Here is a 15,924-nt window from a genome sequence, read left to right as displayed (position 1 = left end):
ATCACAAACATCAAATCTGGTTAGATAATGTCAAATCCTAGCCCCCAACAAGCCTCAATTTCCTACAACAAAGACTGCCCTCAGCCATGCCAGTCCAAAAATAATAAAAGTCACACATTCTCTAAACTAATATTTCATCGAAAATATCACCCACGCGGAACCCTCCCGAGAAGCAACTGTTCAGTCAAGTAGCATTATAGTGGAGTTCAGCAATATTGCAGCTCACTAGGCTCACTTATGGATGGTTTCACCTAGAAACATACAAAATCCAATCTGCAAATTTATTTTACCGTACTCTAAATCCAGATGGCAGTCTTCTGCAATTCTATAAATTACATTAAAAATCATTTCAGCACTTCAGTTAGTGCAGTGACAAATGTTCTGAAAAAGAATATAGAATCTTCACAATAGGCATTGCACTAACGATTTGCAAACAGAGCTAGAATTTACGTAAGGTAGTCACTATGGAACAGAGTTCAGTTCTAAACATTTTGCTAGCTCCAGAATGCGAAACCAAATAGTTCGCTCACACCAAAGAGGCAGGCTTTGTTAGTCCTTCAAGGCAAAAATGAAATAAAATAGAAAACCTTTGTCCTCCTGTAGGAAAACTCTATTGATTATCCGTAGCGTAAATTGGGGCAGGCTCCAGAGCTAATGAAGAAAAATTCTACTCACTTGTATCGAAACTTGGAGTGACGGGTTGTGGCAGTCCTGGAGGTGGTCTCTGGGGTGGCGTCGAGGAAATCGAAGCAGGGAGAGAAGACACTAATCGGTTGCTAGGAGAAGCTACCTGTTGTTGCATATGGAGATCAGTACTTGGTCCTGACAGAGAAACCTCAATCCTTTCGCCTCCTATGGGCGTCAGTTCACCAGAACTAGAAAGCTCATCTGAGCTTAGCGAGGTTTTCCGATGATTCAATCTCTTGCCGAAACGCCCCGCAGCCTTGAGTATGCCCTTTGCTCTGTTTCGCATGTGTTCTTTATCTGGTTCAAGATCCCCAATAGCACGAACATCCATTGCTCCACCACACACTTCCGGAGTCAATGAGGTCTTAGTTGAGTCATTCTGCCCTAACAGTGTATTAGTAGGAGAATTATTTGCGGCCTGCCCACCTAATGTATCTACGGTCAATCCATTACTGCTACTAAACCCCCTGCGATTTTGCAATTCCTGACTTCTGTCCCTTACTGGCGAAGGTACTGAAGCCCTTTTAAATCCTTGTTTCGCCCTGCAAACTCCAACGTTTTAAAACATCATTAGCAAGTTGAATATATGAGAAAAATGTTAACAAGTTGAACACAAAAGATATTTTTCGCTGGAAATTAAGGAAACGATAAAACAAGCACTTTTTAAGTAACGATTGGAGGAAGACGTATTGATAGATAGTTTCAGCTGGAGCAATGGCATGCCATAAAATAAACCAACTAATGAAATTGTTTTATCAGTTTCACAAACCTGTGATACTTGCTGTGCAGTTTAATTCCAGCGCTTCGAATCTTCCGGGTAGCACTTCCTTCTTCCTCAATGTTGTTAAAACTTTTAGACACACTCTGAGACCGTGTTGACCCGACAACCTGCGGTTCGGGGCTAGTTGGGGGATTTGCATCCCCAAACCTGCGGATTTTTACAGCGCCAGATTCCCCAACGCCTACATGTAGCTCAATTGCCATTGGTTCATCACTAGATTGGTTTATGGCTTCTGCTTCTATTTTCGTTGTAGAATGTACTGATGCAAATCTGGAAACATCATCAGAAGTAAACAGATCTGATGAATCATCACCAGGAATAAAAAAGATTTCTCTGCCAGATGCAATCCGAGGCGACTCAAGCCTCCTCCTGGACTCGGGACTATCGATAATTACAGATCTCTGACGTCCACTATTTAAGTTGGGATCCTTCACTGGTGAAGTTGGTGAAGTTTTGCTTAAGAAAGGTTCTCTTAATCTTAAGGCCTTCAACTTCTGACGTGTTGAGACATGAGTCTTAGGGGATGGTGCTGCAGATAATGGCAAACCTTCAGAAAGAGATGGATCAAATTCTCGGCTGATTGTTTGATCAATCGTCTGCAATACGCAAAATTTAGAAAGTCAATATGGTTACCGACTCAGATATTGCAATACTCAGTTTCTACATGTTACAGTGCTGTGTAAATGATTCCCAAAATAAGCCTCAGACTCAAACAAAACAAACATTAGAAGTTGACACGATGCGATGAAAGATTAAGAGATATCCAAAGAAGTTGGGTATTGAAGCTCATCAGAAGCACTCTCAATAAAAACCCTCGAAAATTGTCATGAAACACAAGCATAAGATACAAATGCTGTAAGTACCTCAAAAGTTGTAGAGTTGTAGCTCGAGGTATCCTCAGAACTGAGAGAGGAAGCCTGCTTGGCGACAACCGTAATGGCTAGGTGAATTTTACCAGTTTTTATGTCTTCAAGTTCGCACCAAATATCACGTCGGATTCCATCTCGGTAACTATTTAAATTCACTGTACAGGAACTGCAAGACAGTCCGTGACAGGAGATAAAGATTAAGTCTCTGAACTTCTCAGATCAAATTATTCGCCCAAAATGGAACACAAAATCCGTGTTCAAGGAATTCATGCATTTTGCTACGGTGCAAAGCAGACGCACTATCACAAATGAACAAAAAAAATGAATGGTTTCACTCACATACACAATGGCTTCTATTTTAATGCGATACAAAATCTAGAATTTCTATGGGTGATTACTGTACAAGCCCTCACATGCTGGGCGTAGAGAAGTAAGAAAGACCTTCTGCCGAATATGAAGTCCAATGGGGCAACATCCCCTCAGGCCTACACTCGTACAACTATTCAAACTGATTCCAAATGATTATTTGCAAACTGTGCACCCGCTAATGACAAGTTCAAAATCTCTAATCACAATCAACAGTCTTCACAGTAAGAGTGACGTCATACCCAAGCCGTTCATCATAAAAATGATCTTTATCACGCACATTGATAAGTATTTTGTCGAGTTGTTCCAAGGTTGCAATAGAAAACTTGAGGGTTTCGTTCCATTTTGGATGCAATGTTTTGGGTTGCACCTTGGTTGTTTTCGTCTGATGTCCGACTGTAACTTTTACATAAGGATCGGGGTACCCTACAGATAGATTCAAAAACCTCAGTACACTGACAAAATTCGTTCATGAAATAAAGAAGCCCGAACTTAATAATGGCTGTAAATCGCAATCTTAAAATATGATCTGCGAGGAGTGAATTAATGCGCATAAAACTGAGAGAATGCACATTGAAAGTTGCAAGGATAAGACGTTTAAGGATCTATCAAAGGAACGATCAAGTGAGATTCTCCATAGAATGCAGCATGAACTGATTGATTTATTAAAATCAAATGACTTCTAGATTTATCATACTTATCGACAACATAATGGCAAATTATTTAGAGAATAATGTTCACAATCTCGAGAGGTACAACAACATACTTGAGTAGGATGCAGACACAATCACCGCATGACAGCCATATCCCTCAGAAAGGAAAAGAAAGAAAATTCTTACCATTAACATACCCTATTCGTAGATCAGTAGCTTCAAGAACTTCCACAATGACATCCGCCACTGGCGCACCCACATGCATGGTCCAAAAGGCACCTGCAAAACACACGAGAAAATGGCCATCAGAGCAAGAAAATAGGGTTCAACACGACAAGCAAGTCAAGCTTCGCAACTGAAGGCTGAAAAGGGAGAAGTGAAGAATATGATGATTCTGAAAAGAATAGATCATCCTAGAAAGACTTTCGTCGTTAATCATTCACAAAAATAACATCCAACATACTACATATCATTTCAAATAGGTGGTATAGGTGAATTCTTAAGAGTTTCTCGAGCTCAAACGTGATCTAGTATTACCTCTTGGCACTGGAATGGGATCTAGGGGTATCATTACATCTTTCATGAGCTTTTCCACGTCAATTTCTATCATGTTCGGCTGCAACCATGCCAAAACAGTACATGTACTTAACACTTTCAACATGAGCTAAGGCTCTCCAGGTGAATAAAGGCATTGCCCCAAATGTATTCCAACAGATACGTTCTAAAGCATAAAGTTAACTCGTGTCAAATATTAATTTAGAAGAAAACCCACCCCACCTGTTGAAACAAATTCCACGAAATTTTTGTCTCTGCATTCTTTCCTTGGAGATGAAATTTCAGTATTACATTCACAGTTATATATCTTTTATTCTGAACTTCAATAAACAAAGAAGTAGATCTGTAAAAGAAACGAATGTCCACCCGACCTAAACCACAATTTCGAGGTATGATGCATACGTACCTCTACCAAAGACCGGGCGAAAATATCTGCCATTAGACGATCCTGAAAAACCGCGCTCGCAAAAACATCACCACTAATTTATTTCAGAGCCGCATTGCATTTGAGCCACATAGAAATTCTTGCTGCAAAACGAATTACAGGGGCTAAGGACACAATTCCACTTGCAAGTACGCTAAATACTTGACCACAACTTCAGCTAATAAAGCGACTACCATCACCGTGAGCACATTAAACAATTGAGTAAGTTAGAAAATGCAAAGATGCAGTCAACGCACCATCCATTGTGCAATTCCCGGAAGCTCAGATACATCAACCCCATTATTATACAGAGGATGGATGGTCATCTGTACATGAGGTGCCGTCGCAAAACAAACTCGTAGTCGTTCAATCACTGGCCATCCATTTTTGAACTTAATCCCTGCTTTCACCTAAGCAACACCAGCAAATACGACGAGAGCGTAAATCTCGTAATATTTCCAGGACATTGTAACTAGCAAAATCAAATCTACTAAGACCCTCCCCAACACAATCGTCTTTGAGAGCAGAAGACATCAATTCAACGATATGCTATCATGGTCACACAAAAGACTAACCGAACACCAAGCAATCCGTCCAAGAACATATCAAGTGGTTCAGAGCCTAAGAATGAACGTTGTGTGAAGCCTCAACTCTTCTATAATGTTCAAGGAATGGGAAATAGCATAAAAAGTTCATGAAATAATCCAGTTCAAAGGAAATTGTAGCATGACATTTGTGACGAAAAAAATGTGCTACCGAAACTCAGAAGTCCACAATTCAGGCTGCTTATTATCCAAAGCTGGGCTAAAAGTTAGAGTCATTACCTTGCCCTTAAGACATAGATTGCAGATGTGCACAGTAGTTCGAATTCCGAAGCTAATGCGACGTAGAAATTGCACATCCACGACAGCAGCCATGTCTTTGGCTGCCATCCACTCGATAGACGCTTCCACTGCCTGAAAACCTTTTAATTCAGCAACGACTATCTAGAGACCGAATAACATTCTCAACAAAACTTAATAATACAGCACGCATATGATCCCTGCTTGCAGTCCTTAGCACTGCATTGCCAAAGAGAGGATCCCCAATGACTTCAAGTTGCAGTGGGTTGTTAGAAAACAAAGTTACAGTTAACAAACGTCACTACCATGCAAATCAATATTTGACAATTTTCGAAAGTTTTTTCGCAAATAAATGTCGAAAGCCCCAATCCACGTTTATTAGGTTCAGCTATTTCAGGACTTGTTGTACCTTAAATAGCAATCTCAACAGGGGGAGATTGAAGTATACGAGTGACAAAGAAAGACATACCAAGTGATCACCATCCACAGGATCGTCCAACATGCGGATCATTGTTACAATCGGCGGACTCTTCCCAAGAAAGATGTCTGAAACAGATATTTTTTTCTGCATCCGCAAGCACACAGAAACATCCCTGCACATAAGTTGCCCGATTACCTACTGAGTGGTAAGGTCCACAGCTAGGTAAAAGCAGAAATTAATTATGGGTTAAGTGGATTAATGTGAGAGGTAACAATACCATACTCCAGGGCTTGAACCGGTCCAGGAACGAGGAGAGAGGAATCTTAAGGTGTTTAGAAGAGAACTCTCCCAAGAACATGGGCCAAATGGTTTCTAAAGCTTTATTCATCCATCGCACAGTTTCTCCTTCAGAAATCTGCAGAGTAGCATATAATCAGTTCGTCAAGAAGTAAAGCAAGAGCACATGAAATACTTTGATAACTGAAGTGATAAGTATGCTAAACCACCAACGACCTCTATGCTGTTTTGAAAACAAAACGAACTCACAACAAGTAATTATCATTTAAGACATGAGCTCAGCCCAGTCCCAAGATACAGAGCAACTTGTAACAATGATTATACTTCTGCTATCCACCTAAAAATAATTCTTTCAAGCAAAATCAAAAATATGGATTTGGAAACGAAAATAAATAAATAAATAAAAATTCTCTACAAGCTATGTACAGGCAACAAAATTAAGGTTTTGGATACTACCATGCAGGAGGCCAAGCAGACATAGTAAAGTATGTGGGCAAGTATCAGTACGCAAGAATGGTATGCAAAGCCGTCGCAATACGTAATGTGCAGTGGTATGCATGAAGAAAAGGGGTGGGGGAATCGTAAGTTCAGGAGATACCCTCATTTTTCTTGCTTTATTTTCCTCTTCGTGATGTACCTTCCATAATAATTTCGCCCGCTGTCGGCTCTCAATCTGCAAACGTGACTGACACCTTAGAGCAATTAACCAAATATGAGACCATGAAAGACACGAATCACTAGAATAAAACTACATTGTGGAGCACACGGCAGAAGTTCAAATGCCTTCGCAGCTAAACATTTCAACGTTCATCAGTCACTGCCAACGTAAATGGGCGTCAGAACCCAGAGAGATGTTAACTACGACAACGATTATCATAATAGAACTTCACACACCCCCCCCCCCTCAAAAAAAAGAGAGATGATAAGTTTACTTAGAAGAAAATCTAGCAATGACTTTAGTAATGACCTTGACAGACGCTCTAGATTTGCCACATATGTGCAGCTAGGTGAATTGGTAAAATTAGATGGTCAACTTCTAACATACAAGACACCTCTCCTCAGAAAAATCCAAGGATAATTCACAGTTGGTTAACGCTCAATCTCTACTTTTAAAATAACTCTCTACAACCAGAAGTGCAAAGGAAGCAGAAGGATAACCTGAAAGAGATAAAGGAAGCCTAGAATGCAAACAAGACCAACGCTAAGGTGCAGGTAGGAGGCTATCCAAGCAACCAGAAGCACCGATCCTGCATGGCACATAAATGGCCACCCCAACAAATACTGTGCAACCATCCGTCCACGATCCCACACAGACGGATTTCCAGCATTCTCCAAAGACTCGTCCATCGCCTAAGAATAACAATGATAATAATAATAATAATACACTAACACGAAGAAGTTTCTGTAAAACTCCAACTTAACTTCATGAGCTTTGTCACAATGAATACATCTACGCAGGAAGGTAGGGCAATGTAAGCTCGACACACTCGAATCTAGAAATCCCCTACTAATCACAGTACCAGATTACTCAAAATCACCGAGCCCGAAAGCTCCCGACCCCGCAACCCTTCCGTACACAGAAAACTGGCGGACGCTAAAACTCGTCCATAGAATGAACGGCGATTCTTCTACAAAACAATTCGCGGTTATCACCAAATTCCTCAACACCCAGACATCTCGAGAGCAAATTTCGAATGCTAATCAATGCCACCGACCACCTGACAACCCAAGCAAGCGAGCATCACCGCCGCCCCACCCTGTTCCACACCGACAAACAAGCGCGGCACACCCGACGACCATCTCAACATCCTCGCTACAGCCAAAACCATGCCGCATCACACCCGTCGGTCCCGAGAATAAAAAACCACGACTCATCAAGTAACCAGGCGTCAAGTTAATGGAGTAGCGCTCGCCACAAAGGGAACGAAGGAACCCAAGCACCAACGGCAACCCCCGCGGGCCTCGTCACATAAGCAGCGGCATCATGACACACAGCGGCTTCGACGCTAAAGCTACAACTGACCCTGTTGCCGTCAATCAGGACTGCGACGCATCACGGCATCGACGACGACGCCTACGACACCACAATCATATAGTATCCAACTAAGACATTCTTAAACAACTAACTACGCGGAGAAATGCAGAGTGAGTGAGCGAGGCAGCGAATATGAAAGGAATGGAATCTTCGAGGGCATCGTGATCCGGAGCCCGCCGTCGCCTCCGATGATGATGATGGTGCTGCTTCGTCGAATTTGCCCGCTCGAAATGTTTTTGCTCCTCCCCCGCCCACCCCCCGACTCATTCAAAACCTCTGCTCTCTCTCATCGGGCCCCGTGGCCCTTCCACTTGGCTTCGGACCCCTGGATCACGCACCTACTCCCGCTCCTCCTCCTCGGTTTTGCCTCCCATGACCGCGGATGGATGGATGAACGGATGGGTGAACAAATAACATTTGGGGGCGGGGGAGTGATTAAAGTTGCTTAAGTTGTTTTTATTTTTTTATTTTCCTTAGAGGATTTTGTTGGAGGCAAGAGGTAGGAAGTGATGTTTTCCACTTGCATCCAATGTTGAACTTTTGACACCCATCTTGGTTTGAGATTTATTTCACTCTGTAATAATTCTATCGTAGTATTGCATACAAACACAGTAGTGAATCTTGAGTAGTCATGAAAAAGGAATCAAACCCAAACCAAATAGAACGAAGAAAAACAAAACAGACAGTATTAAGCAATGTTCATAGAAGAAAGGGGTCCGTTGGAACACATGTTGTACCATCACAAAATTTAGCATTACCATGCTTCCTAGAAGAAGGTTCCATTGCAACTACAGTTGGTCGTTTGATTTATTTAATTTTTCAAATAACAAATGGGTTTTATACTGAAAACAAAAAGAGATTTTTTTTCTCCATCCTGGAGCAAGCATTTTCAATATTATTTCAACTTAAAATTCTATTTTATTTATTTATTATTATATCTACTTTGTATTCAGAAGAGGAGTTGAAAAGAAGAATATATATATATATATATAATAGAAGTTACAACTTTTATAAAATAAAACAAATCTTAAAAAATCCACAATGGTATTTAAGTAAAATGTCTAAATTAAATAACATTAAATATTAAATTTAAACAAAACAACATCAAAAATGATCATAATAATTAATATGAAAGAATAAAAAAAGGTTTGTAGATGAATTGCATAGATTAGAACCAAAAGAAGGTGTTTTATGGATATTTTGGTGGAGGTTTGAATCTGGCCACGTATGTATTTAATTTCCTATGTACAACTTGCATGCAGCACATATTATAAATGTTCTTGATGCGAACAGAATGTTGTATTTGGTAACTAAAAAGCTACCAAATACAACCTTCTGTTTTCACCAAAAGGCAGATAGGAAAACAAAACAAAACAAAAACAAAAACAACATGTTTGGCCATGTTCATTCAATTGTTCAATTTTCCCTTTGTCATCTTTGATAGAAAAATAAGATGAAGTTATACATGTATATAGGATGGCATATATACTTTTGTATGCAATGAGCTATCTACTACCTTTCAGTTGTTCTACATTAAGATAACACACTAAGATGTCTATCTATCTTTTAACAACATTGTTGTTTAAGCACAAAATCATAACTTAAAAATTTCATCTAAATTTTCATGATATGATTAAAAAGTGCATGGTTTATCAAACTTGCAAACATCTCTAGTAAACTCCTCTAGACATAGAAATAGAATATACAAAAAAAAATGTCCAAATTTTTTTTAAGAAAAAAACTTGAGAAGATGGTAAGTTTTTCTATATTATTGAATAAAAAATAATATAATAATAATTTCATATGGAAGAAAAATTCTAAAAAGCCAATATTTAGTGCTAAATAATCTTCTAATTTGTTAAATGTTAGAGTATTATATCAATATTACAATGTGTGCTATATAATGAGTTATATAAAATATCATTACAAATGTGTCTACAAGAGGTGTAATTTTACAATTAATTGTCTATTAAATTTTGTACAAAAGAAAGATAATTTAGAAGCTTCTTCAAAAATTCACTAATTTTAAGATATCTATGTTGTTTCATCATCACTAGCATGTTAGAGAATTTTTTTATTTAACTTATTATGTTAGAGGCTATAAAATTTTAACAATTAAAATATCACATTCTAAATTAATACATGATCTATTATCATCCTAATAGAAATCCAAAAGAAGTTAGAGCAACATAAATTCCAAAAAAACTACTCAATTCTATAAAATAAGTGCTAATAATAAGACAACCAAAATTATTTTATATAGTGAATTCATAAAGCAGATCAATTAGAAGAAGAAATTTTAGTGCAAAGAAAAACAAAGTAGAGATAAAGTTATAAGTGAAGATCTTCACTTATAACATATAAAATTTATAAAAACTTATAAGATTTGTTTTTAAAGTTTTTAATAGATTATTATAAGATATAATTAATATTATTAAATTATTTTTTAGAAATTTTATTTAGATACCAATATATTATTTAGACAAGAAATTTCATCATGTAGTGTCAATTTTTTGTTAAGGAATAAGATTCTAAATTGTTGGTGCAAATTTCAAAATTTCTTATTTAAAGCCAATTAAAATAAATTATGTCTTAAAATAAATAAAAAAATAATCAAATTGATATAATAAAAAGTGATAAAAATAAAAATATTTTTACAATATTTATTTTGTATAAGTAAAATAAAAAAGAATGTTTATGTTAATAAAAATGAATATATAATTTTTAGTTTATAGAAAATTAAAATTTAATTATTAGTACATCAAGTAATTAAAAATGTACATAGAAATATTTCTTACCACACATAAAATCAAAAATATATAATAATTATAAAAATTTAATTACTACTAATATATAATACAACATATACATAATAGTATACGGATAAATAGATAAATTATTCTTATTTTTTTATTAATATTCCAAAAATAATTATTAAAATAAAAAATATTTTAAATTTTTTTAAACAAAAAATTAGAAATGATACTACAATTGCTTGATAAGATCTTAAGTTTAATTTGGTTTTCTGAGTATAACAAGTAATCATCCTTGACCAAAATATTTCTTCTATCTATTGAATATCAAGTTTAATATCTAAAATCAATAATTTAATAAAAATACTACACATATTAAAGATAATCTAATAATTATGTTATTATAAATTTAATTAAATATATTATTTATATAGAAGACAAATATTAAAGAATTCTATTGATGTTAAAGAACTATATGAATAACAATATACATATATACACATACACGTGTATATATATATATATATATATATATATATATATATATATATATATATTACAATTTTGCACAAAAAAATCATAAACCTTCTATCAATTTCTAATACATGATTGGAGTAAAGAATATGACTAAATTAAGATTAAAATACAATCTTTACTTTCATATTTTTTCTTGATAATAATCTTTTTTTATTTCTACATATATATTAACAAAACAATAAGTATTAAACTTAATGTAATTATTATCTGATACATTTATTATGCATATATACTAGTTATGCATGATCATTTTACATAAACGTGGCCATAGTATAATCACCTTCAATTTCTTCTAATTCAATGCTATAACTATAGAACATTAATTTCTATATTATACAACTTTGAGCTACTACTTTTTTAAGTCCATAATGGATCTTATATAATAAAGTACTTAACAATTTAAATGTTATAATATATATATATATATATATATATATATATATATATTAAATATTTATAATTTCATATTATCGATGTTAATTTTTTATATTTATAAACAATATTTATACTAATATTTTAATAAATATATATTTTTAAATGATACTAATAATACTATGTATTTAATCTAATATATAAAACTATATTCAAATTAATAAACTATTAATAAATTTTATAAAAGTAGTTTCAAATATATATATATATATATATATATATATATTAATAGTCTCTACAAATGGAATTTTTAATAATTAGGCAATGTTCTATAATTTACACTTTGTAAAATAATTTAATTTTATAATTTTATATTATTTTCTTTTCTCCAAATTGTTATTATCTTTTTGCCCTCTCATTACTTTTGTCATAACCAAGAAGATTATAAACTTAATGAAAGTTTTAAAACTAAGATAGAGAATATAATATAGTTTGGTTCTTCAATAAAACATACATCTAAAATGATGGGTCAAAAGAAGAAGGGCACAACCATAGATGTAATAAATACTAATTTTGATAGTTGTAAAAAGTTTTTTAAAAATTGAATGACTTATTTTAAGGAGCAAAATATTTTTTTTTACTTTTTCTTGCATGAAGAGATCAAAACAGTGGATATTATAGCAATTGCAATTACAATTCATTAAGTTAAAATACTTTATTGTGCAATATAATCATGAAAATATTTTCAATATGGATGGATTTAGCCTATTCTACAACATGTTACCAAATGGTGCAATAGTCAAGTAGCCTTTTAAAGATACAAAAAAAAATTAAGAAAAATATTTTCATTAAATTTTTAGTAAATAATTAACTTATTAAGAAGCTTCAACTCTTTATTATTGGTAGGGCCTAAAATTCATGTACTTTTTAAAAAATGAATGTCAAGCAACTTGGATCCTATTATTGTTGCATTAATAAAGTTTTGATAACTTTATCGTTATTCATTGAATGGCTTAAATACTTCCATTGCAACAATAAAAGCTAAAATTAAAAATATATTCTTTTTTCTTGATTATTATACAATTTATAGTTTGAATGGTATCAAAAATCCAAACATCACTTATCACTTTTTCTCTACTAATACAATATCTATTCTTTAAACAATAGATAGTAAAATTATTGATATATTCAAATAATAATATTAACATATTCAAATGTAATTTACACTTAAGAAATTTGAAAACAAGAGCAATGAATTATAAAAAATATTCTAGACAAGACATGTATAGAATGAAATATCTTTTGAGTCAAGAGCAAATTGTTAGAAACATATAGGATTATTCAATATTATAATTGAATAAGATGAAAATAATAAATTATATAACAACATAGAGACTTTTAAACACAAAATTAAGTAAAAAAATAAGATGATTAAATATTAAGAAGTTATTAACGGATTTTTCTTTAATCCATCTTACAAAAATGATAGAACTTATTAGAGATTTTTGAAAATCTCTTTAGAATTGAAAAATCAATATAAATATATTCAAAAAATATTTAGAAATACTAAAATAAAAAATATATATATATATATATATATATATATATATATATATATAAACTTGCTATATTACTTATAATACTTCAATAACTCAAAAACTCTCATGTCAAAATGTACATTAACTTCCAAACCTACAAAGATATATGTAAAGTACAAAATCAAATTCACTTAAAATATAATAAGTTGCTATATATTACAACTTTTAATTATTAATATTGCAAAAAATAGGCATCATCAATGACTATCATAGAAAATATATATTGATTTTTACTGAGCTGGCTTTACCTTGTATAATATATTGCACCTTGGAAATAAAAATATTTTGGCTTGAATTGGTAGAAGAAATGTATATAGAAGTATAAGAATTTGCTAGTAGGTTTAAATTGGAATATCAAAATTAAAGCTTTATCTCTCTTTCCTTTCAATAGTAGATCTATTTTTAATTATATAATATTATATTTTTGAAATCTAAGTCCTATCTAACATCAACTATGATAATTTTTTGTATGAGAACCTTAGCCAACACCCCAAGCTTAAGTATAATATTAACTTTATTTTACAATCATGATAAATATATTCTATGATAGTTTCTTGACAAATAGATTACAACTTTAGTCTTATGAATTTGGCACTTTAAAAAATATTTATAAAAGTTAGCATAAGTAAAATCTTAATACTAATTATAGAATCTATTTTATCAATTGTATGGGAAGAAAAAATATAATAGTACATTAAATTCTATTTCCACCAATTGACTAATTTGGCTATAAGCATAAAGTTTTTACTTATAGCATTCATAAAAAGAAGTTGATAAAAGTTGCATGAAGAATGAAATCCATGATTATTCATTGATTTAAGCATAAATAAATTTCAAGCACATCATAATATAAGTTTTATAAGACATTAGAACTATAATCAATATCTATGATATATCTATGCGATAAAAAAAAATCATTAGTTATATAAGTAATAGCATTTATACTTCAATAAGCCATCAATTTTTACAAAATTACCAATAATTTAAAAGTCACAAACTATTTGCAAATAGTATGATCTTTTTTCTCATCCTTGCTTCTTTCTTCTCTCTATTTGCTAAGATAAGATGACATCATTGACAATTCTCTAATATAAAATATAAAATATAATAAAAAATTAAACTTTATGACTCTAATCAAAAAGTACTATCACAAAAGATTAAATAGTCATATTTACTTTTGGAGAATTAAAAGAATAGTTGCTTAAGTATTTCATTTCTTGAAAGAATATTTCTTTATGATACAACAAATTTGACAGATATTAAAACCAAATTCCCAAATTAGTGCATTCTTTTTCTTGTCTTATAAAAAATATGAATCATTAAATTGTGAATGGCAAATAAGAATACATATGAACTTTGAGCAAGTATCTAAAAATCCATTTATACAAATATTTTTTATTTTTTATTATAAATAATTATAAAGCTTAAAATTAACCAAATCTTAAATCTAAACTAATAATATGATAAAAATTATGAAAAATAATAATATAATTTTCTATATTAGTTGAAATTGAGTAATAATAAATATGATATTTGTCAATTCCTAATAAATATAGTAATATCAATATATCTAATAAAATCTATAGTATGAAAGCAATAAAGATATGATTTTTGCTATTAGATGTTAGATATAGCACCTCAATTGCATATGTTTTTTTTGATTTTGTATTGTTTGGATTTTCTTTCAACAAATATTTTACCACCAATTTTGTATGTTGTATTATATAATAGATCTTTTTTGTTATTACTAAAATTTATAAAATAATATTAATACTTAATTATAAATAAGTTAAAATTGACTTAAAAATTAAAAGAATGACACAACATATAAAAACATTTATGAAATTAGAAGCCTCTTTTACAAAGAAAATATCAAATTTGAAAAGGTGAAGATAGTTGATAGGATGTTCATACTTAAGTTATTGCTAGTTATTCATCTTAACATCATATTTTTTGTTAATGTCAACATTGGTCTTCTTATATACCAAATTGGTAAAAAAAAACTAATTTCAAAATATGCTAAAATTCTTTATTTATGATGAATGACTAAAAAAATATTATTATAAATATATATATATACACATAGACTATCAAAGATAAGAACTTGATGAAAGTAAATAAATAAATATAAAAAAATAGAAATAAAGAAGTATGTATATTAAAAAAAAACTAGAATGGCTATTGCCAAAAGTCAAGGAAATTAGAGACTCTTGAATCTAGACTAAAAGCAAAAAAAGAATTGATAAGAGTGAAGAGGGCTTTACTCTTCCCTCTATATATACTATCTAACTAGGAGCTATGTCGCAATGTTCTATAAGACCTTTAATATGTGTTGACTTTGCAAGATACATGCCTTAGCTTATAAAGTAAAATTTCTATGTTTGTACTACTTAGTTAGCTTGTTTTTTAAGCTACCAACATGTGTGGCACATGGCTAACTAGTTGACCATGTTTCTAATCTAAAAAATCAATTATAGACACTTATAAAGTCAAAGTAGCATCTATAAAGCTTCTAAGAAGCTTTTATAGAAGAAATTATAGAATTAACCTATTTTTACTTACTTTTTTCTAAATGTATTGATAATTATTGATATACATGTGTATATCAATGACATTAATCTCTCTTCTAGTGATAAGTTCCACAAAAAGTGGTCATTATATGTTGAAGAAATCCAAGATGCCGCAAATTATATTACCACATACTCTAAACTTTTTTTTCTTCAAAGATAGTTGA

At 32.3% G+C, this 15,924-nt stretch overlaps 1 protein-coding gene across 3 annotated transcripts; it reads right to left on the bottom strand.

The window, feature by feature from the left end:
* Positions 1-315: 315 nt before the first annotated feature.
* LOC112296129 (uncharacterized) lies at positions 316-8,034 on the bottom strand. 3 transcript variants are annotated; one of them, XM_090244653.1, is made up of 14 exons: positions 7,054-8,034; positions 6,494-6,568; positions 5,876-6,013; positions 5,647-5,742; positions 5,160-5,291; positions 4,593-4,745; positions 4,318-4,359; positions 4,134-4,172; positions 3,894-3,972; positions 3,543-3,635; positions 2,946-3,129; positions 2,332-2,503; positions 1,457-2,064; positions 316-1,229 (listed from the first exon to the last, which is right to left on the bottom strand). In XM_090244653.1, exons 1-14 carry the CDS (start codon positions 7,240-7,242, stop codon positions 668-670), a joined length of 2,562 nt encoding a protein of 853 aa, XP_090100779.1. In that variant the 5' UTR covers positions 7,243-8,034; the 3' UTR covers positions 316-667. The 3 variants fall into 3 exon arrangements, with proteins under 3 accessions (XP_090100779.1, XP_024404101.1, XP_090100780.1); XM_024548333.3 differs by lacking the exon at positions 4,134-4,172; XM_090244654.1 differs by lacking the exons at positions 6,494-6,568; positions 7,054-8,034 and having other exon boundaries at positions 5,647-5,770; positions 5,876-6,012.
* Between the last annotated feature and the right edge of the window lie 7,890 nt (positions 8,035-15,924).

The sequence above is a fragment of the Physcomitrium patens genome, chromosome 19 (assembly GCF_059467195.1).
Source record: "Physcomitrium patens ecotype Gransden chromosome 19, ASM5946719v1, whole genome shotgun sequence".
Lineage (NCBI taxonomy): Eukaryota > Viridiplantae > Streptophyta > Bryopsida > Funariales > Funariaceae > Physcomitrium > Physcomitrium patens.
This window is presented reverse-complemented; position numbering and strand designations above follow the sequence as displayed.

Excerpts from the sequence above, each read along its gene's own strand:
- LOC112296129 (XM_090244653.1), bottom strand. The coding sequence starts at position 7,242 with ATGGACGAGTCTTTGGAGAATGCTGGAAATCCGTCTGTGTGGGATCGT. Across the intron at positions 3,973-4,133 it reads CGTGGAATTTGTTTCAACAG|CCGAACATGATAGAAATTGA; the intron begins GTGGGGTGGGTT and ends GCATGGTTGCAG. Across the intron at positions 3,130-3,542 it reads ACGAATAGGGTATGTTAATG|GGTACCCCGATCCTTATGTA; the intron begins GTAAGAATTTTC and ends ATCTATCTGTAG.